This window comes from Corvus moneduloides, chromosome 2 (genome assembly GCF_009650955.1).
Source record: "Corvus moneduloides isolate bCorMon1 chromosome 2, bCorMon1.pri, whole genome shotgun sequence".
Taxonomy (NCBI): Eukaryota; Metazoa; Chordata; class Aves; order Passeriformes; family Corvidae; genus Corvus; species Corvus moneduloides.
Window position 1 is genome coordinate 58,485,132 of NC_045477.1, and position 22,044 is coordinate 58,507,175.

Consider the following 22,044-nt stretch of genomic DNA (forward strand, 5'->3'; position numbering starts at 1 on the left):
GATGGAAAGCGAGGTTAGAAAGTAGGGGACAAGGAGGTACAAGGGCATGACGTCAATAGCACGAGCAGGATGAAAGATAATGGATGCGAGGCAGAAAGAAGAACTGTCAAGGATGTGACTAGGCACAGCTCACAGCCCAAAAAGACAAGGACCTGGCCCTGCCGCTGATGTCAAATCTCTTTTGCTCGATCAGCCCTACCTGTATCACACCCATCCCCACCGAGCACTGGTGTTTCATCTATAGCACAGCCTGGCTTAGGGGCAAAAGGTGTTTGAGGTTAGGCTTGAACCTGTCCATTTTCTGAGGACACGCAAAATAACCAAAGGCTAAAAGTTCTCCTATGCCCTTCCTGTCATTTCTTGTAAAAATGGTCAAGCAATCCCACAGCCTTTTGGGATGGAGTATGAGGTCATGTAACAAAGAAAGAGCACAAAGGGGGATGAAGCTGTACAAGAAGGCTTGAGTTGCTTGGGGCCTTGCTGCCACAAAAAGGGGAATGGCATGCCTACTTCTCTCTTTTTGTGCTCCTGGCCTAGACCTTCTGCATGTCTTTTGAGCAGGTTTTTCTCATCTTCTGCTGAGCCAATTCAACACATTAGAACAGCAGCAAATTAATTCAGCAAGAAAGTGAGTGATTTTCTGTTGAACTGAGTAGAATGGGCTCAGCTCAGGGAGCTAAAAAAAGGAGGGTATGGATAGGTAGGGGAAAAAACTTCTTCCCTGTAGTAATATAAGAACTTATCCCTGGCATTATCTTTAAATTATTATTTTACACCCAAATTTACCATTTTCAGAACAATTTCTAGGCACGATAAAGAAATTATTCCATAAACCTCCCTTCTTTACAGCCATGTGTTTGGGAAATCTTCTTTGCTTAAGACAACTTGGGCTTAAAACGACTTAGTTGTGTTTACTGCTCCACAGACTAATCTCTTAACATTTCTTTCGGTAAATGCTCATGCTTTCTCCTAAGCAGCCTTGATTCTGCTGAATGCAACCGAGACAGCTGGCCAGTTTCAATTTTCCACATAAACCATTAGCTTATACCAGAGGAAACAAAGATTGGCTTTTATGCTTATTGGTTCTATGTCATGGACCATGTAGCCATGCACATCCATAAATATTCTTGAAAGGCCCCTGCATGCTCCAGCTGAACTGGCTGCACTTTTGCCACAGATGCCAATAGGAGCAGCCCACATCTGGCAAAACGAAGAAGTCACTTTTAAGTGCAGTGTCCTGAAATGCTGCAGGCTGACACGCCTGGCTGCTCATGTTTATTGGGAGAAACATCTAACACAACTCCTAATGTAAACCTCAGCTACTGAATCCCTCCCATTTTCTAGGCAGCCGTCCAAGCTGTATTTAAAGTCAATTTCTTCTTGACCATTCGACATAGTGTCTCCAGCTCCTTCTCAGCTGGTGATGCAATGTTTACAGTGGTTTCCTACTGCATTTTTAACCTCACAAACTTGTGAGCCACATAGCTATTTAAATCAGCAAATCCTGCCTGTAAATACGCTTAGGGAAAGGCTTTTAAAACAGGCACTTTGATATAGCCAAGCTGCAGGGCTCACGAAGGACTAGTTTTCTAAACAAAACATGGAGTAATATGGGACACAACATGCTGTGCTGCTACACCAAAGAGACTCCTAGGAGGGGTTTACAAAGGTATTGGTACTGCAGGTTGAATAATCTAGTTGTTTCCAAAGCATGGCCCAGAGATGCCTACAGATCCATGAATGACTTCTGAGGCATTCATATAAAACGGGGAAAAAAGCAGAATAAAAAATTTACTGGAAATAAGTTAAAAATCACAGCACATGTGCAGCATGTACACAGAAACTAAAACTGCAGAAGGGGGAATTTGTAAATCTGAAATAGCTGAAAAGTTTTTGTCTAATGAATCTTTTCACCTTTCTTTTCATCTTTCATCACCCTTCTTTTCATCTTTCTTTTTGAAGATCAAGAATAACCCAAAATATCGATTGTGTTGAATAAGTACCATGTTCCCATAGCTAAAAACAGATGTTTTGTGAAACCTACACCTGTCTTCCCATTAGTATTGATACTAGACAAAAGCCATAGTCCCAGATCCCTGCCCATGGAAGCAGCCTGGAGTTTTCAATATTTAATTTCCACAAGTCTTTTAATATTTATTAGTCTGTGAAAATAATAATTCTTTACATAAGTAACAATACCAAGTTGTTAAAGTAGATAATTTAAAACCTGTGAATGACAAACAACAGCCCATCATTGCCAAACTTGTAGCTGAAAGAAGCAAGGCAACCCAAAATTAAGACAGATGTCAAAGAGAAAAATGGAAACTGCCAGAGGATGAAAAGCACAGGTGCCAGCCAGGCTGACACATAGGGAAACCCAACTTCTTGGGCTTCAGAGTAGGAATAGACCAAACATCATCACCAGCATAACTTGTCTCCCTATGCAGCACATCACAACCCTGCCCTCGGGATGCTTGTTTGAAGGAGGCAGTGGTTGACACTCCAGCCTATTTTATCCTTCACACTGCAGTGGAATTGCCTATGTCAGTTAATTGCTAAACTTGTTTTGTAATGAGGAGAGCTGCCTAATTAAACCTTGTCAGAGATGAGCCATGCATTTTGCATAAGCTGCCTAACTACCATCCAAAGTGTTTTGCTACGTTTGCTGCCAGCTGGGCTAAATAAAGCCCTATGATCTGTAGCTCAATCCACACCACCAGTGGGAAGAGTGAGTGACTTACAGCGATATATTAATCTTGAAAGATTGTCAAATAAAAAATCTTTTGCCAAAGGTCTTTCGCAGGACTTTACTTCCTTTTCTCCCAATATGTTCTGTAGACCTTGAACTGAAACCTGGAGTTACTACAGACTGATGCATTTCCTTTTGATTCTCTCTCTGCCGTTCACTGATGTGCAGTGGATGCAAACTCATGCACCTGCTCACAGCCGCTCACAGCTGTGGCCTTGTGAGCAAACCATACACCTTCCTGCTGAATTCTGCCAAAAGCTGCACTCACTTCCTCTGGCCCATTATCCTTCCAAATTTTCTGCTTGTCAAATTAACCTCCTAAATGTGAACACGATATAGCCTGTGTCTCTTCCTCTGCCTTTCAGTAACCAGAGACAGAATCTCTTGGAGTTCTGAATGGATGTCTTTAAATAAGTTAATGACACCGAAACATATTTATGTCAGGTTGGATTTAATCCGTATTGTTGCAGCTGGATTAAAAGTCATTTAAACTGATAAAGTGGAATTGTAACCTATATTGACATCACTGGAATGTTGAGTGTTGAGCTTCTGTCCACAGTGAAGAGATATGCAAAACCAGTCCAGACTTTGAATGTTCTGTTCAAGGGACTTTGGCTGAGCACTGCATGGGAAAGGGAGAGAAGTTCAGGTAAGGAGAGGGACGGGAGTGAGTAAATAAGAGATAAACAAGATTCAAAATAACTGCTTGATGCCATTTTGAGAGAAAATTAAAGGATTAGTGTCTCTTAATGAAAAATATGTTCATAGTACCAATTTGACTTGGGACCATAGCAATTTTGTCTCCAGTTGTCTTTTGGTGTTTTCAGTTTCTAAGCATTTTTCTTGTGCATGAGCTGACTTCTTTCAGAGTAAACTGAACTGGAAGACCAACCCAAGTGTACCCCAACTCTACAAGAGACATGAAGGTCCCAACCAAATTCTTCAACCTGAAAACATGAACTTTTTTCTTCTGTTCTCAGGAAAGTACTCCCTGAATGCATGCTGTTCTTCACATTAGTGTAACTTAAACCTAAATTTTAGCAGTTTGGGTCAAAAGAGACAATTGCTGACAACCTAATTCCTGGTCACATTTGCAGAAACACCTTTTATATCGAGCTGCATGACAAGACCTTTTCCTCTTTTCCCCATTGGTCACCAGTTTTTTCCAATGATGCCTGTATTTGTTTAGCTAGTACAAAACATCAGCCACATCCTGAAAATAGAATGTGTAGGAGCAAAGCAAACTGAACGGATTGCATTACAAAATTAGAGTTACAAGAGTGACTGGGCTGTAATAGATATTACAGAGCATGTACTGACTGTAAAGTATATAGGTAGTAAATAACACAGCAGTGGCAATGGAGAGAGGCAAGAAACTCCTTTTCAGAGCAAGATCACTTAAGATGTAGGAGAAACTAACCAAAACACTGCTTGAAAGCTGTCCTAGTGTTTCTGGATCTCAGTGCAAGGATATGAGTGTTGTCTGGTTGTCTTTCCCCTGCAGTGCAAAGGAGCAACCAGAGAACAAGCAGAGAGAAGTGGACTAAAAGCCAGGAAAATCTAAGCAAAGGGACCACGGCAGTAAGCCAGGAGGGAGAGAGAGCCTGGAGTTTGGAGTGCTGTGTGGCAATTAGAGGTGGAGAAATTGCCTCTATTCTGGATGTGTTTTCAGGAAAACAAGGCTGTGCACATATCCTTTGCATGGGGAGATTGCACACGAGACTCTGCACAAGGCTGAGTGGAGGAGAGAGTTTGTTCTTCCATTAAGTCCTCCCTCAGCAGATGTCATCCAAAAGAGTCCAGTAGCTGTAAATATCAGTTCTAAACGGTAATGTGAAAAAAAAAAGGAAAAAGCATAGTTATGAATGCAATGTAAGAAATATATTTCCTGTGTTAGTTAGGTTGTGGGCTTCAGTTCAGGGCAAGCCACTATTTCTACCTCTACCTGATATTGCTGCCACCATACCAGGGTCCATGTATATTAATGTGCTGGACCAGGAACTGGAGATGCTGAATGCTTTACTTTTCTGCCAGTTTTGCTTCAAAACCTTTCATGACTACCACTCCATCAAGAAACTTGTACTACTTCAAATGAAAATGAAAAACAGTTGGTGTTTTCCACTTATTTTGGCTCTGAATTGTTGATAAATTGAGGAGTTCAGATTGCTGGATGCTTCAGAAAAAAAAGGTAATTTTGTCCAAAGGAGAAGGAATGTTCACTCAACAGGGGGCAATTACAAGAAAAAAAATGGGAATTTAAGGCTTGAGAGGCTTGTATTTCATGAAAAACATCTGACACACAAACCACATTGGAAGGAAATTTAAAGTCTTGTGAAGCAAAACATATAAGGGAACTCTTATGTATTAAAACAGTAAGATATCTTTTCTAATTTGTCTCCTCCATTAGTAAAATAAAAGGTAGCGAATTTTTCTGGTAGATATATTTCACACCAAAGCTATTTGCTGTGACTAAAAATTACACATTTTGTATTTTTTATATTGTATTTCACACACACACATACACAGAGCCTATTTGGCTCAGTCATCTGGTACTTCCTATCCAACACTGGTCGCAGACTCTGGCTTTCCAGAGCCTTAAATCTGGCCAGGAAATAAGATATTCTAAATAGATGTAATTAATAACTACAATGATAATAAAAAATACTTGTGGCCAAAATACCAAAAGATATGGCCAAAAAGATACTGACCAACATCTACAGGAATAAAAATGTTTCTTGCCCAAGAATTCTAATTAGATTTTCCTGGCAACACTGAATACCCTCTGGGTTTTGTGGTGATTTTTTGGTTTGTTTTTAAAAGTGTACATGGGTTTCCATTTTGTTGTTTCTACTTGTCCTTGTGTTACTAAACCAATATTTTGGTTTTTCCATGGTGTATTACACCAGTTGCAAGGAAACTTAGGCCAGTATAGCCACAAGAACAGGGGAAGTCAGGAATGGCAGAGGGTGCTGGGTGTTGTTCCCATCCATCCCACTGAAGCAAGCTACCAAAACAGACTGAAAAAAATCAAGCCTTTCTCTCCCTCCCATGCTCTGCTGGCTGTAAGGCAGTAGGAGGCAAAGGGAGAAGCCAAAACTGCTTGTTTGCTGAAGGCATGTGGCTGCAGAGGTTAGAACGGAAGAGGAGCTCTTCAATTATTTGTGTTGCAGTGGTGCCAATCATAGACCAGGACCCCATTGAGTCAGTCACCATACAAATGTGGAACAAAAGCAGTAATTCTTGAGCTTTGGTTGGCCAGTAATCCAACCTGCTTTAAGGCATGGGGATTTGCATGTTTATGGTTGGGAAATAACCATGTTTGAGTCCATTGGAGCCTCTCCTGTTATGAGTGCGCAGGGGATTGTGTAGATGGGAAGAAAAGCATCAGTGTTACAGCCAGTGACCATGTACTGCATCCAGCCCTTTCCTCTGAGTGAGGCAACTGCACTTCACTTCAGGAATAATTATTGAGCCCTGGGTCTTTTCCCCATTTTTCTCAGCTTCAAATAATTTTTGTGACAAGCCATAGCAGCGTCCTGTTTTCGTCACAAATGAAAGTAAACCATGCTCTAATTCTCCCAGCCAGAGGGAGGATCTGTGACAGCAACTTCTTCCATATGCTCATTTTCTATTTTCAACTCTTATTTCATAAATAACAGGCTTTCAGAATTGCTCACTCCAGACTGCCCAGCTTTACTAGCTGCATGTCTACATCAGAGGACTTGCATCCAAAACTAGAGTCAGAGTACTAACACAAGAGGGAGGCAGTTTAAAAAAATAAAAGAACATGAAATACCACTGAAAAACACAGGCTTGCCACTGTAGACACTTAAAAAACACAGCTCTGCACATCCAGATTTATCCTGCCATGGCACTGAAAAACATTTGTATTATGCCATTGTATCCAGGGTTACTTGGGCCATAGGTCTTCCTGAAAGCACACTTCAAGGAGTACACAGCTACTCAACACTTACACAGCAGGGTGCCAGGCTTGGCACTTGACACAGATGTGAGTTTCCTGTTTTTAGAGCAAGGTTACAAGCCCTCAGTGAGTCGGAGGAGACAACAGAGGAAAAGAGGTAGTCACCAGAGACAGAAATAGCTTATGTTATTTGGAGGATTTCTGCAGCCAATTTATATCATGGTAGGCCACGTACCTGGTCAGACCAGCACGGCCACTGCCTACTGTGGTCCTCACTCCTCAGGAATGCCAGGGCTTCTGTCACCATGGTCAGTGCTCATCAGAGGGTGCCTAATAATAAAGAGCCAAATGCAGAGACAACTTTCTTCTGATCTTCTATCTTTCTTCTGAGTTATTTGTTGCTTCCAGTTCCAATGTCCCTCTCCCCTCTCCAGCCCTGGCTCCTCAGAGATGGCCAGGATTGTAAGAGATTGCCTGTGAAACATGGTAGGAAGAGCCACGCATGGTCATAGCAAACCTAGAAGGATCACAATTTCTTCCAGAAAAAAACATACTTCCTATGATGGAAGGTGATTGAGAGGAATTTGTACCTTCCTTGAATGGAAGGCCATGTACAAAACAGCCTGATACACCTACCTGTGGACTGCTCATCAAATACTTGATTATCATTGCTGTCTTTCCTTTGTCTATCCATCTGTAATTGCTAGACAACCAACCTACATTTGCCAGGCGAGGTTCATGCTAAGCTGTTGACTTGAATCCGTTCATAGAAGCAATGTTGAATATACATCTTTCAGCACAACTTGTTACAGACTAGCTGGCACATCAGAAGCAAAAAGAAAATCAGCCTTGTAGTCTCAGTACCGCAATAACTATTTTTAGATGTCTGGCATCCTGAGTTACCCATAGCTTTGCACTGGATATAGGGGTGCCCCTATATACAACAGAGATGCCTAGCCTTCTGATTTTTTATGAATTCATTGCCTACTAAAACAGAAAGTCTTCAGTGAAGGTGTAAGCTTCCAAAGAGAAGGCTGACACCTATTGATATCAATACAGGGCTGTTTGTTTTTCGTTGCCTGTCCCCTGGAGAATCACCTTATGGGTCCTTCGGTGCTCACAAATGACTCAGCCGAGCGCTGTGGTCCTGCGAAGTGCAGGAACAGCAAGGGACCCGCTGACATTTCTGTACCACTTTGGGGCTGGATACTCTGCAGGGCCTGAGCTAATCACCAGTGCACGGCTCAGAACCTGAAGTAGCTCTCCAATTCCTGAGCAAATGAATCATCTCTCTTAAAAATTTATCCATGGCAAATCTAGCAGCTTCATCCCAGTGGCTCGAATTTCCCTGGACAGCTATTTAGACATGCAGGAAATGCATTACTAATAGAAGTAAAAGTTCCTCCAATTTCAGGAACTCTCAGAGCTCATTTTAAATACAATGAAATGCATGAATTAGCTACAATTTGATTAAACATCTCCAGTGATGGTTAACAGACTCCTTTGGTGCTTGATGCCTTTTGTGGATTCCTGGATATCTCTTGCACTACTGTATACAGAGCCTTGCCTCAAGCAGGTATAGTTTGTTTTCATTTACAGATAGGCTTTATGACAGTTTATTACCTATGGAATAAACCCTTGTCTCAAACTAGGAGGTCTCTGTGCTAGGCACTGTACAGGGAACAGCAAGACAGCTCCTGCTCTGGCCTCGCTTCCTCCCTTCTGTGTTACTTTAAATGTGACTATTTATCATATGAAATCAATCCTAGAAATACCATCTATTTCCTTCCGCCATCTTACTGCATACCTAAAATACATCTAGGAACCTCTCAAAACCTGTGCCTCCTCTTGAGTGTTAGCAGCACATTCTCAAATACTTTGTCTAGACTTGAAATATGTTTAAGCAGCAAAGCCCAAGTGGGGAACAGACAACATATTTAGTTCATGATAAATTAACTGAAGGCTAATCTTCAAGGCCAACACATTCTGCCTCTCTTCAACAGCCTGAAGGCAGGAACAGGGTTGAGTGACACTTTTGCACAGGACATGGGATTTCCCAAAAAAGCCAATCTGATCATCTGTGGGCTCAGACATCTTTTCCCAGTATGTTTCCTGATGGTATGAAACAAGTCCAACCAACTGTGCTCTCGAGAGCCCCATATCAATGTCTACAGACAGCTGGGTTATACAAACACAAGTCTAATTCAGACGTTTAAGCACATACAAAACAACGACCTCTCTCCAATGCCTGAAAGGAAGAAAAAATAAAAGCATTTTCCTATGCTCTTACCACAAAACAACACCTGACAAGACATTTGTTACCATGAAAATATTCCGGATGCAGGGCTTCCCTCTAGTGGAAAATTCACGAACTTTTTATTAGGAGCTGTAGTTAAGCCATAGAAAAACAAATGCCAAAAGCACATCTAATGTTGCTGTTGAAACACAAAGCGGCAAGTGCATTCCCACATGACAACACGATTATGCTTGAACTTCTGTGTCACACTTAACGCTTGACCTCTTCCTAGATGCTACAACTGAAGAGATGTGAGGAACTGCCCCTTTCACCTTAATTGAAAATTCAGGACTAAACGTTTGCTATTCATACATGTTATCAGGTCAGGATTTTCCATTAGGGCCTGGGTTTTGGAACAAGCTTATTTCCTATGATGAGAAGTTTGTCAGATTTGGGGTACGCCTGCGGCAACAAGAGAAGGAAAGAGGGCATACTTGTGTGAGATGGCAGGACCCTATGTGAGATTAGATGCTGGGTCAACAAGTTCTCTTGACATTTATGCTGTTAACACAAATACTTGGTTTGTGCAGGGATCAGGAATAGAGATTTTAGAAAAGCCACAACCAGCCAGCTCAAAATAAAAGGTTTTTAAAGATCCAGAAAACAAGACAGGTAAGTAAATAAATGTACTGTAATTAATAGCAATCAAAATCAATGCATCTATAGCTTCACATCCAGACTATGAAGGAAATTTGAAGGTGCTGCTAAGACTGGTAAAGAGCAAATGAAGCCTAATTAACCTATATAGTGAGAGACCACAGAATACTTCACACAATCATAGGGTTGCTATATGAAGGCAAAGGCTGCAGAACATCTGCTGGGGGTGGGCAGCAAACCCAAGATGAAGTCAGAGTTGTGACCAAGCCCTGTTGTTACACACATCCCAGTGGTGTTAGTCCTACATTCATCATTATGTATTTAGGAAGCACTGCTGCTACTACCCTCATGGTTTCACAGACCCTGAGGAAGGGCATAGCCACAGCAGACCCAGACTGAAATGCCAAGCCCAAGAGGCAGCTTCTTGCACCAGAGGTGCAGCACTTTTGACACCCCGCTAGTCAGCGTGGATAAATCCTAAGCCATGATAGCTGACAGTGCTGGCACAGCATCCCAAACTGCAGCAACGCCTGCACTGCAGCAGAAGAGGAGCTGCCCTGCTTCAGACCACTGCTGCCACCCTTCCCCTGCCTGTCTAATGAACTCATTAACCACCAGAAACCAAAGCAGTCAAAACAAGTATCTCTATCATCCCTTCTCTCTGAACGATCTAATGCTACCAGGCTTGCTGGGATAAATGAGGTCCTGCATTCTGCCTGCAGCCTTGTGCTGCATTTGCGTATTTTCCTTCTGCCTGGACACCTAAAGGCAGCAGCAGGCTGTTAGGGTACACTGCACGCCCTGCCCATCTGCTACAAAGATGAATTTTGGAGATCAGATTGCCAAGCATTTGTTACCCCAAGAAGTTCACATCTGCAATGACAGCCCTTAAAGACCATCTGGTTCCAACACCCCTGCCATGGGCAGGGACACTTACACTCTAGACCAGGGTGCTCAGAGCTCCATCCAACCTGGCCTTGAACACTGCCAGCTGGGGCACCCACAGCTTCTCTGGGCAACCTGTACAAGTACCTCACCACCCTCATAGTAAAGAATTGCTTCCTGTTACCTGATCTAGATCTACTTGACTGCAGTCTGAAGCCATTACTTTTTATAGATACACATCTCAATCTGCTAAATAGTCATTATTTTTTTCTTAACTACTTACAGAGTTAACGTTGGAACAGTGATGTTCCAACTCAATAGAAAAAGAACCCTAATGAGAATGATGGACTGAAGTCTGATACCCATAAATATGCAAAAATTCCAAACCAAAGGCAAGTGTGTACAAAATAATTTATTACAGCATAACATATGTTGCCAATATTTTACAGTGAATTTTCCATTCAACAATTTTTTAATCTAAACAGATGACACACAAAGGAGAATTTTAATTAGAACAGTTTATTTGTCTTAATAAAATCCCCTCATCATGAACTGGTATTTGCCTTTGAGGGGCTAGTTAATATTACTGAAATTATTTACATTGCAGTGAAATAAAAACAAACCAAGATTGAATAATTCCATTACAGTTTCCAGAAAACAGATTTTCTGTACAAGCCACAGTATAATTATGTTTTGATAGCAGTTCTTATAGAATGTAAAGCTGTCATGTGGTATGTAGCCATTTTGTCTAGCAACGCTATGCTTTAAATAGGTATATTAGATTTAAACTTCCATTTTGATGTGTTGTATATCGAATAGTTAATGCACCAGAATACAAAGTAAGAAAAAGGTTATGATTCATAGTCAGCCTCTTTGTGCTCCCTTAAACAGCTTTAAAATGTAAAACATACTTCTCACACACTGTTTTGCCTTGCAGCACCTACAGCAATAGTATTTAGGCAGGAGAAGTTCTGGAGTATTGGCCGTAAGTAGACAACTAAGACTTTTAATGGAGTGAGGTTTTTATGATGTAGAGAAAAACTGTATTCCCCATTACTGTACCTTCTGCATTTGCCCAAAACTGGAGCAGCTTTTTTCAACCTAAGTGTCAACAGGTGAACAGATGGGGAGAAACCAGAAGAGGTAGGGGGAGACGGAACAAAGAACAAACAACCGTATTCAAATTCATTGTGTCTTCTTAGGGAATTGCTTCAGGATACTAAAACTTCAGAATGTTAAACTGACCATAAAAAAAGGAAATAATAGCTATGGAACACAAGGTAGATGATACAGTTTTCAAAAAGCCTTAGATATTTGTTGTTTTGTTTTTTTTTCACAAACCTAATCTTCATATCTGTCAACACTGGTTCCATATAAGACACACACCTGACAAAAACATGCAACTCCCCCAATGCTTTCATTGTTGCTGTGCTTCGAAAGAAACCAAACTGACCAAAGATTAAAAAAGAAATCCAACCAAAACAACCCAGAAAAAAACCCTAAAGAACAGTAAAGACAGAGAGGGCAATTCAAGCAGCACTTCAGTCTTAATCTGCTAAAAACTCTCAAATGATAATTTATTAACGAGATATGTTCACATATATCTGCATATGTAACAACACTTAAGTGAAAGCAGTCTTTAATATCTGTATTCTTGTGAGGGAGGGCTGATGAATTATTAAAAGACTTAAACCTGTACAAGTATAAACATGAAAAATGCTGATTAAAGATGTTTACATAAATACTGGCAGTTTTCATTGGGAGGAAAAAAACCCTAATAGCATACTCCATTTAACTATCCAAATATTTTGTTTTAGATACCTGTTAAAGATATTAAAATACAACCTGGAAAAGTAACCCTGATCTGTATCCAACCAGCATGTAATGAGAGTCAGAGTTTCATACACGTGTGCATGTAGGTATACACACATACAGGGGCTTGCACACACTACTTCAGATTTCATTGGACAGCAAATCATGGTTAATGGCTGTGTGATTCACAGATGCAATGCTGCTGTTGTCGTCGTTTGTGGCAGGCATGAAGGCAGATGTAAAAGGGAACAGTTTATGACATGCTGCTTGATATTCTTCACACTGAGCGTGGCAGCTTCCAAAACTGCCATCAAGCAATGCCTCAAAAACCTTTGTTAATGTCTAAAGAAACAAAAGTAACAGTTAATAAAAGTAATTTACAATTGTTTTATTACTAAAGGTACATACTGTTAAACAATACTAGTCTGAACAAACAGGTTTCTCTGTTGGTATTCATGTGTCTTTTACTTACAGGAAAAATTTGGAACTTTGTTCTTTCAAATATTAATTTATCATGATAATTAAGCATGCACATTATCCTGCATTAAATTACATACTATTTAAGATCCCACACATTTGGGGGCTTTATATACTGCATCTTTTACCTTCACATTTTTGTCTCTCATGTTTTTATCCAATCTAGTTGCAACAGCAATTGCTTTTTCTTGTCTTGATTTGTCCAGGAAATACATCATCTTTGCACCTTATCACAAGACAAAACCCACAATGTTTAGTTTTCCTAAATGCCATACTGCATATACGGACACACAGAACCTGAAAACTTACACATAAATGTGAACTAGACTTCTTACAAGTTTTAATAAACCATATCTTCCTCCTTTATTTGTAACTGAAAAACTAATAAAACTAAAGCCATTTTGAAATTTATTAGAAGCATAAGGATTGCATAATACAGGAGACCTGTTCCTCCAAAAGTGACATGCCTTAGTTGACTGACAGGTCTTCAGTCAAGAAAAATATCAGAGTACATTGATGAGAAACCCTTCAAATCAGCACACTAAATGAAATCCATCCAACAAATGTAGAAGTGAGTAATTCTCAGAGACACACTGAATTCTCTTCAGAAGTACTGGAGGTAAGTGAACACCAGTTAACTGTGGAACACAGCCCAGTAAAGTTCAGGCCAGTCCATATGGCAGAATGCACGGCCATGGCTGCTCACCCAGAGCTAAGGACACAGCTTGGCTACAAGGAAAGTGCAGCACAAGTTTGGTGCTTCGCCTGGACCAGCCTACACTGGTGGAAAGGAAAACACTGCATTATGTAACTATACAGCTTCTCAGACCACAAACCATTTACCAAAACCCGTCTGGGCATCTCCGCAACATTCTGCTCCTTCTACCATAGCTGCCTTAATTTAAAATCTCATCTTAATGAATGTGTTGGCATTTCACTTTCCTCTGCTACTTCCTTTTGCCCAAATACAAAGTCCAGACCCACCCCACTATGTAACCTACTGCAAAAACCAAAAAGCTTAGTCATTTTGCTGGAAAAGTTAAAACCCCACATTCTGGATGTTTTGTCTTTTGTTTTTGCTCAACTAATTTCCCCAATTATTAGTTTTCCCAATGAAATGAAGTTTTCTAGTTCTTACTGCTTTTTGTAGGCTTCAGAAAATAAATTGCTAGATTCAATGTAGAGCCATTATTGCCCAAAACACTTCTATTAGCCTAGTCACTTTTGCTTAAAGTTAGGGAGGCTACGGTAGAGAAATTGGAAAGAGGTTAGAAGTCTGCTTATAGTTTTTTTATTAGTAATTTTAAGCTGAGAAAACACTCATTTGTACTCTCAGACTTAGGTTTTAGGTTTTCAGACCTTGGATTTGCAAACTTAAATAAAAGTCAACTGTTCAAGAAACTTAAAAGTTGTACAGTAGGAAGTCAATTGCCTCAAACCTGTTCCAGCATGAACAGAAGACTGACACACAGCTGAAGTCCTAAAGCTACCAAGAACCTACCCAGGGACTGTACTGTATTCCATAACACTGTAGGACCAGAAAATAAGACTGTAAAGCAGCCAGTGAGATGCTCAACAATTTGAAGAGTGGAAGAACACATCTCTAGGAATTGGGAGCAACTGGCTGCTGAGATACCTGTACTTGGCTTCTCAAATCTTGAGCCTGCTTGCAGAAAAGGGGTGCAAGTAATTCTCTCAAAATGCTGTCTTGAAACACAGACCTCATAGGATGCAACAGAAGTTTGTGATATTCTACCTAACCTTCTTTTAGGAGAGATGAACAATCCTCTGAAGTTAACTTTTTCCAGTTATTCTGGACAGGCCCTGGGTAACTTTCAAAGACCAGGTGAGGTTAGCACTAAGTACTTAAAGTGCCTGATAAAACTACACTTACTTTTGTTTCTTAACTGCTGGAAATGGATTTTGTTTTTTCAACCAGCTTATCAAGTCACACCAATTTTTATTCCAAAACTTTCTGTACTTATTTAATTCCAACTTCCTTTGACTTAGCTCCAGCAGCTACTTGTGGCTCCTCTATATAAATAGTGTCTGAGTGTCATATTTCAATATTTTCACTGCTGACCATGAAGCAGAAAAACAAAGGCTACATAACAAGTTCATCATGGGACTTCTATTGATGCTGTTGCTACATGACAAAGTTGTGAGTAGGAACAGAGACATTCTGGCTGAAAAAAAACCAGGGAAAAGCACTTGCTAATAGATATGGGATTTTGTTTTATATTTTCTAACATTTTAAAAAGTAGAAGCCGTAGTAGGAAGGATGACAGTGCCTCAGTACTTGAATATCTACGGTGATTTGACTGCACTTTTTGACAGTAAAGAGCAAGTTCCTTATGCATCTAATAAAAAAGAGAAGTACATTTAAAAAAAATGGTAAAATCAGACAAACGCCCCTCACACCCCAGCATAAACATGCAATTTTCTGGCTCATTGGAATTTATGTATGAATTCACAGAATGGTTTGGATTGGAAGGAACCCTAAAGATCATCTAGTTCCACATGCCCTGCCATTGGCAGGGACACCTTACACTGGACCAGGTTGCCCAAAGTCCCATCCAACCTGGCCTTGCAGACTGCAGATAAAGATTCTGGATTTACATCACTTATATCATCTCCTTTTCAAGAGCATAAAAAAGTTAAACAAACCTGACAGCTGGTGCTGGATGGAGGTAGCATTGTGTTTGAGAAATTCCTCATTAAAACTCTCCAAGTTTTTATTAATAAAGATTTTCTGCATTTCTTGAGTTAGGACCTTGCTCACAATTTCTGGGAGGTTACTATGGTCAGATACTAGAAGAGGGAAGGGGGGGGAGAAGCAAAAAAAAAAAAAAACCACATTTAAACAACTCTAGAAAACACTGAAAACCACAGACATCACTGCTAAAAGTGCCAGTTTTAAAATGAGTGCACAGAAACACATCTCAGATCAAAATGTGTCAACACAAACATTGCTGATGCATTTACAGATAAAACATTCATAAAGGGTGCTCTGTCATGTAAACTTGCTATTACTTGCTAAACCACACACATTGTTTCAGTCAGAATCTCTCTTCTGTATTTGCCACTTATTTTTTTAAAGCTTAAGGTTGTCCAGGATCCTTAGAACATTCACTTTTCTGTGAAATCTAGCCAAAATGAGTTGTTGGGTCCACCTGGTGGATTAATGGAGGAAGGAATTTAATACATACACAGTACACCGGGGAGCACAGCCTGTGTTTTCTTTGGTATTGCCATGGAAAAAACCAAACCATTTGTTTTCATTTTTTGTATCAGCTTGTGTTTCAAGAGTATAAATCTCAAAAATATGTAACTATGTCCTCATAGAATGTAACTTCTTGTATCTTTATAATTACACACTTCCTACACACATACCAGCTTTAGAGAATTTAATCAAGCACTCGTGTAGCCATGGGTTATTACTGTTAATAGCAAAAGCTCTTTTGACAGACTGTAACATCAACAGAAACTTTCCTGTGGGAAGGAGAAAAAACAAACGTTAGGAAACCAAGACTGAGAATACAGAACTTTTTCTCTTCATTATCAATTACTGTTTTCTTTAGTAAATCTAGTACAAATATTAGAAACATCAGTTTTCAGAAATAGAAAGTTTATTTTCCCATTCAAATTGCATAATAAAACAGAAGTTCTTGCTGCTCTTACTCTGGCAACACTGCACAGATGTTACCATCTATTTGACTTTGGTTTCCTCTAGATAATTAAAGATCACACCACAAATACCTTTCCACAGTATTTAGAGTATATACTACAACATAGTCTGCTCTTACGTTTTTTTTTGTTTAAGGGTGACTAAACAAAAACACTATTTACCCTATTATTACTGGATATGATGCAAACCTCAGCTTCAGTCAGGTAAGTATTTATACCAGATAATTTTCCACTACACTTGGATAACACAGGCTGCACTGAAGGATTAAAATTTTGTAGAGCAAAAATAAAATTAAGCAGTACTTTACCTTTTCTAAAGTATATTTCAAATGCTAATAAATGTGTTTCTATATCATCTCCAATAAGATTCTTAAGTGGTATAAGGAACTTAATGGCTTCTTCTAATGGATTTTCTACCTGTTTTAATAAAAGAACAGTGAAATTTACTGCTTAAAAAAAAGGTCAAATACAATGATAGTTTCTGTTATTCACAGCATTTAAATAATCAGAGGTCAAAGGTGAACTGAAGCTAGCTTTCTGAATTAAACTGCACTACAACATTTTTATTTAAACAGCAAGATTTTTAAAAGTGTTTACTCATCATTTCATGTTGACAATGACAGCATCATTGCTAACTCTGGCACTGCTTGTGTACTCAGTACTGCAATTTGGCATTTAGGAAACAATTAAATACAACCACCTTAGACAACAAGCTTGAAGTTACTATGATAAAGGAGGTAGTTCTTTGTGCATAGAGAAATACTGGCTCATGTCTTCAAACTTTGTAAACTGCAGTAACTTCTGTTATTTTTTCCTCTATTTACTCTATAAAACCAGATTTCTTCAGGCAAAACACATTTTTTTGTTCAGTATCTATTTTAATGACATATAGCCTATGGTTTGGAAAAAATCCTGAAATTTAAGGAAAGTAACAATATTAATGTAAAACTTGGATTTATTGAGGAAAAATACTTCTCTTTAGTGTAAAAAGAGGTACACTACAAAAAGGTACCTCTGCATGCAAAAATGATTTTATTAAAGCACCTAGATTCTTTTAGGAGAATCTGATAGCAAACCCATATTATAGGCTTTTTATGATAATCACATGAGTTTAACATGAAAGACCATGCTAACCCTTTCCAGTTTTTCAGGAACCAGCTCTTCCCTGGGTCCACTAGTTTCCTCCTCCTCTTCATCTCTCTTTTTCTTTTGATTTTTTTGCTGTCGTTCTCTTTCTGCATGCTTTCTTTCTTCTTCAAGTTTTGCTTTCTTCTGTGCTCTTCTTTGCTTACTAAGCATTTTTTTCAATTCTTTGGCTGAGAGATTTTCTACAGATTAAAGTAACAGACAACATATTAAAAAAGTCTTTAATTAAAAATCTTGTTTCTCTCTAACAACTCAGACACGTCATTATGCTTGTCCCCATCTCAAAATGGCCAACTTTTACAGCGATTTCCATAACTACCAACACTACACAGGCCAGCATTGCTGCTGGATTACTATTTACAGCTTAACACAACATTTGATCTTGCATATTTTCTCTTACATGGCTATTACAGAAACCTCAATGATTTCAAAGGTTAGCTACATGAAGTTGTTACATCTGTCACAGGTTTTACCTTAGAAAATGAACAATGGTAATAATAAGACTAAGCTCTCATATTGACTGTAGCTCAGCTTGCTTCTAATGCCATCTAGAAACATCCAGATGGATTTACACTCCATCTGAAAACATGCTGAACTTGCTATTTTTCATTAAAATGTCTGACTAATATACAGCCATGACAATTGCATTGGTTTCATACAAATGCCATGGGATAGCTAAACAGAAATGATCATTTAGCCAGAATAATCCTGCTGCTTCCAGTCTGTTTACTGTGGTGTTTCACTAAGAATAGGACTTTTGCTAAATGCAGCAAGGCACAGAAAAATAGGCTCCCAAGGGACTAACACATCTTTTTTGTGGCTATGGCACCATGACCTCTGATGGTCATGATCCCCCATTGTGACACAGGGAAGCAAGTGTTCTTTTTACCCCAGCCACACAGTGCTGCCTTCTCCCACAGATAAGCCTACTGAATCCCAATGAACAGCAGGCAAATGAACTAACATGACTTCTTAGATGCCACCCACCTTTGTATCTATGATACATTGCTATCCTCTGTGACAGATCCTCTGTCACACACTGATCTTACATTATATACAGAAACAAATTAAGGTTGGAGAGAAAAAAGATACAAGTTCAGCTGTTCAAATATGCCTCTTTTTATATGTACTTCAGTATGCATAGGCAGGTATAGAAAAACTTATTATCCACCTCTGAATAAAGGCAAGATTGTATTTGCAATATTAAGTGGCATTTTTGATTTAGCTTCCCTTTTCCCCCATGTCAAGTATTTTTCCCTTTGCAAAAAGCCAGACAATAATTTCACTGCTTTAGTCAACAGCCACGGCAATGCTGATAGTAGCTGTAAATCCACTAAAGGAGAAGCAACTATTTATCTTAAAATAAAAAAATATCTTAAATAATCTGCTATTGAATCCTCAGATTTCCAAACCACACCCCACTGGCATCCAAAGAAAGTCTGTTTTCCATTTAATGCTAGTTTTAAATAATTTTCTAAATGTATTAATATTGCTAATACATTTATCCATGTATTCTTTGGTCCTCAAGTCATGTGAAAAGTGATAAAACTTAAGGCAGTAGTAACTAGTATTACCATGTAATAAAGTAAATACACTAGACCAAAATTAAATTCTTACAATTCAGACTGCTTTTTCACAAAACTTATCCATTGCTTCATAATTCATTAGTTAGTAATATTTATCTAATGGCTGACCTGAATCTAGTTTTAATGTTCTGAAATGCCACTCCTCCTCAAGTACTCCAACTACACCTAGATTCATTCACGTTCTTGTTCTACAAAGTAAAGGGGTGTGAACAGAGAGAACTGTAGTGTGTTATCTATGATCTCTCTTCAGTTCTTGTGACAGAAAAGAGGAAAAACTTGTGTTCTATTTACTCTATAACATATAACTTACTTAGCTTAAGCTTTTACATGTGTCATAGACATATGAGCCTTCATTAAAGTGTAGATACCTGAATTCACTTCTTGCTCTTTGCTTTCATTGGTAAGAGGATTATCATGGAGCTTCAAGTAGATTTTGATTGCTGATCGGGCAGCCTTGAAGTAGAAGGCATGTTTCCTGAGCACATCTTCTAATCTCAGAAGGTCTACATAGGCACGAAGAGTCATCTTTCTCATGCAGTATGTGTGGAAGTCAAACTGATCATCTGTTATCTCAAAAAAATGCTTAAAAAAAAAGAACACAATATACTCATCCTTTATTTAGTCTATTCTTTTATTAGACAGAGGTGAATAAAGTTACAACTGATACTATTTACAGGCAATATTTAACAGGTATAGAAATATATTTTAAATACTGACTCTTAAGAGAAACTATCCGTAGGGAAAAATCTCAGTTAAAGCCTATAATGTGATTACTCAATTAGTGACTTAGGCACTCTAAAAGCCAACTGATTGTGACTGTTCTGATTAGAAACACAATTGTCAAAAGTCAGCATAAAGTTAATGTATGAATAGCTCATAGTTAGGAGACATTGTATTTTATACTAAAACCTTTTCACTTCAGTAATAATCTTTCACATAATAGCTGGAGAAGACATCTCCTGTTACAATAAATGATCAAATATTAGCCTGTTTTTTAAAAGCCATTATACCAGAAGTTTTACATGCCTAGCAAACAAAACTGCGCTGATTACATCAACAAATACTTTCATTTGTGTATGAGAAATAGTGGGGAAGCAATGGGTGGTGTTTGCACCTACTTACCCTTTCTACTTCATGACATTTTTTCAAGGCATCACCATACTTCCCTAGCCGTTGATAAGCTGCGGCGCATTCCGTCTGGAACCACATACACTGCATCTCATTAAGGTTCTCCATAGCAGAAGTTCCTTCCTGAAATAAGTGTCATGATTGCTATTGTAATTTACCAGCTGCATCTTTCAACTATGCCTGGTTCCAGGCCATTGGGAGCAAACAATCAATCCTTCAACTTACTTGGAATACAACAGGAAATGACAAACACCCAGTGACTGAGAAAAATACTTGTGGTATTCTATGTGCCCCCAGATAGAAAGAAATAGATTGAAATTATTAAAAAAAATCCAATTATCTGAAGATTAATGTCTCAACAGGCTTTCAAGATTAACTCATGCTTGCACACACAGTCTCACTTCTACAATCTGGGGGCAGAAAACAACACTATTTTTAAAAATTCTTTAAGTTCAGCAAACAATTTCAGCTGGTTTTCCCCATCATGTAAGTGGCATCCACCAGTCTAAAACTCCACCAATATAGTCACTGCTTTATCATGCACTATGAATAATTACACGTTCCTTGGAACTTTTTTGTTTAAATAAGTGAAGTTAGATTTATACTTGATATTTTCAAAAGAAAAAAAATCCTAGGATTGAGACTTAGTAGTTTTAATGCTCTAGACTGAGAATAAGTGAACTGGAAAAACATTCCACATAACATTAATATTAGTCATCAGGTTTTCAGAACAGTCTTTATAGCAGAAAAATGACCCAGTTACACTCACAACATTTAATTACTGAGGATGAGATTTATCCTGTCTTTCCAGATATCTATGATAAAGTTCTTTCTTGCATTAACACTTCTGATAAGCGAACATGATGAGTTTTAGTAATCCAGTTTTCAGTCATTACTAGAAATATCTAGAAAGCTTGAATCCAATTTCAAGCGTTATCACACCTAAAATTAAAAAGAATAAAGGAGCCTAATTTGTTTATATGCTCCAGGATATCCCACGAAGTCATCTTCATGTTCAGTTACATAAATTGTATGAAAATCTGGTATTTAAGAATCCAAATTTTGTTCCATGTCAAAAATATATAATTTAAAGTGCTTATCCCATCTTTTAAGGATAGACTTTGCTTTAACAAAATTTTTGTGTGTAATACTAGCTTAAAGAAATTAAATGTTCAAGTCTAAATTAATTTATGTTAATGCTAAATCATAATGAATATAGTATACATTCCTGTGCAGTTAGATCAGATAGTACTAAAGGGAAACAACAAGGTAGTCATCAGATTAATTTCAAAAGTGGTATTTTTGAAGTATGGCAATAAAAAATACTCCTGGACAACTACCTTTGAACTACCATTTTTTCCAGTATTTACTGGGTCTGCACAGCTGGAATACTGCACCTGTCTCTGGGGCCCCCAGCACAAGAAGGATATGGGCTTGTTACAGCAGATTCAGAGAAAGGCCATGAAAACTCAAAAGGCTAGAACACCTGTCCTGTGACAAAAGGCTGAGAGAGTTGGGGTTCATCCTGGAGAAGAGCAGGCAGGCTCCAGGGAGACCTTACAGCAGCATGCCAGTATATAAAGGAAGTTCGTAAGACAGGCAAGAAGAGACTTTTCACCAGTCAGTAGCAACAGCAGAAGGAGCAAAAGTTTTAAGCTAAAAGAGGGTAGCTTTACACTGGATATAAGGAAAAAAATCTTTACTGCGAGGATGTGGCAATATGCTGGATTGTACATACCCAGGAAAGTTGTGGATGCCC

General features: G+C 38.8%; 1 protein-coding gene across 5 annotated transcripts in view; it reads right to left on the reverse strand.

Moving 5' to 3' along the window:
* Window positions 1-10,843: 10,843 nt before the first annotated feature.
* The window catches only part of NAA16 (N-alpha-acetyltransferase 16, NatA auxiliary subunit), a 62,807-nt gene continuing 51,606 nt past the window's right edge, over window positions 10,844-22,044 (reverse strand). For 4 of the 5 annotated variants that reach the window (XM_032099832.1, XM_032099836.1, XM_032099833.1 and 1 more), the window contains 8 exons: window positions 20,280-20,408; window positions 19,526-19,739; window positions 17,560-17,753; window positions 16,734-16,842; window positions 16,132-16,230; window positions 15,406-15,549; window positions 12,867-12,964; window positions 10,844-12,603 (listed from right to left, as the gene is read on the reverse strand). In XM_032099832.1, the coding sequence (XP_031955723.1) occupies window positions 12,403-12,603; window positions 12,867-12,964; window positions 15,406-15,549; window positions 16,132-16,230; window positions 16,734-16,842; window positions 17,560-17,753; window positions 19,526-19,739; window positions 20,280-20,408 (1,188 nt within the window). In that variant the 3' untranslated portion in view covers window positions 10,844-12,402. The remainder of the gene's footprint in view (window positions 12,604-12,866; window positions 12,965-15,405; window positions 15,550-16,131; window positions 16,231-16,733; window positions 16,843-17,559; window positions 17,754-19,525; window positions 19,740-20,279; window positions 20,409-22,044) is intronic. The other variant, XM_032099835.1, reaches the window with a different exon arrangement.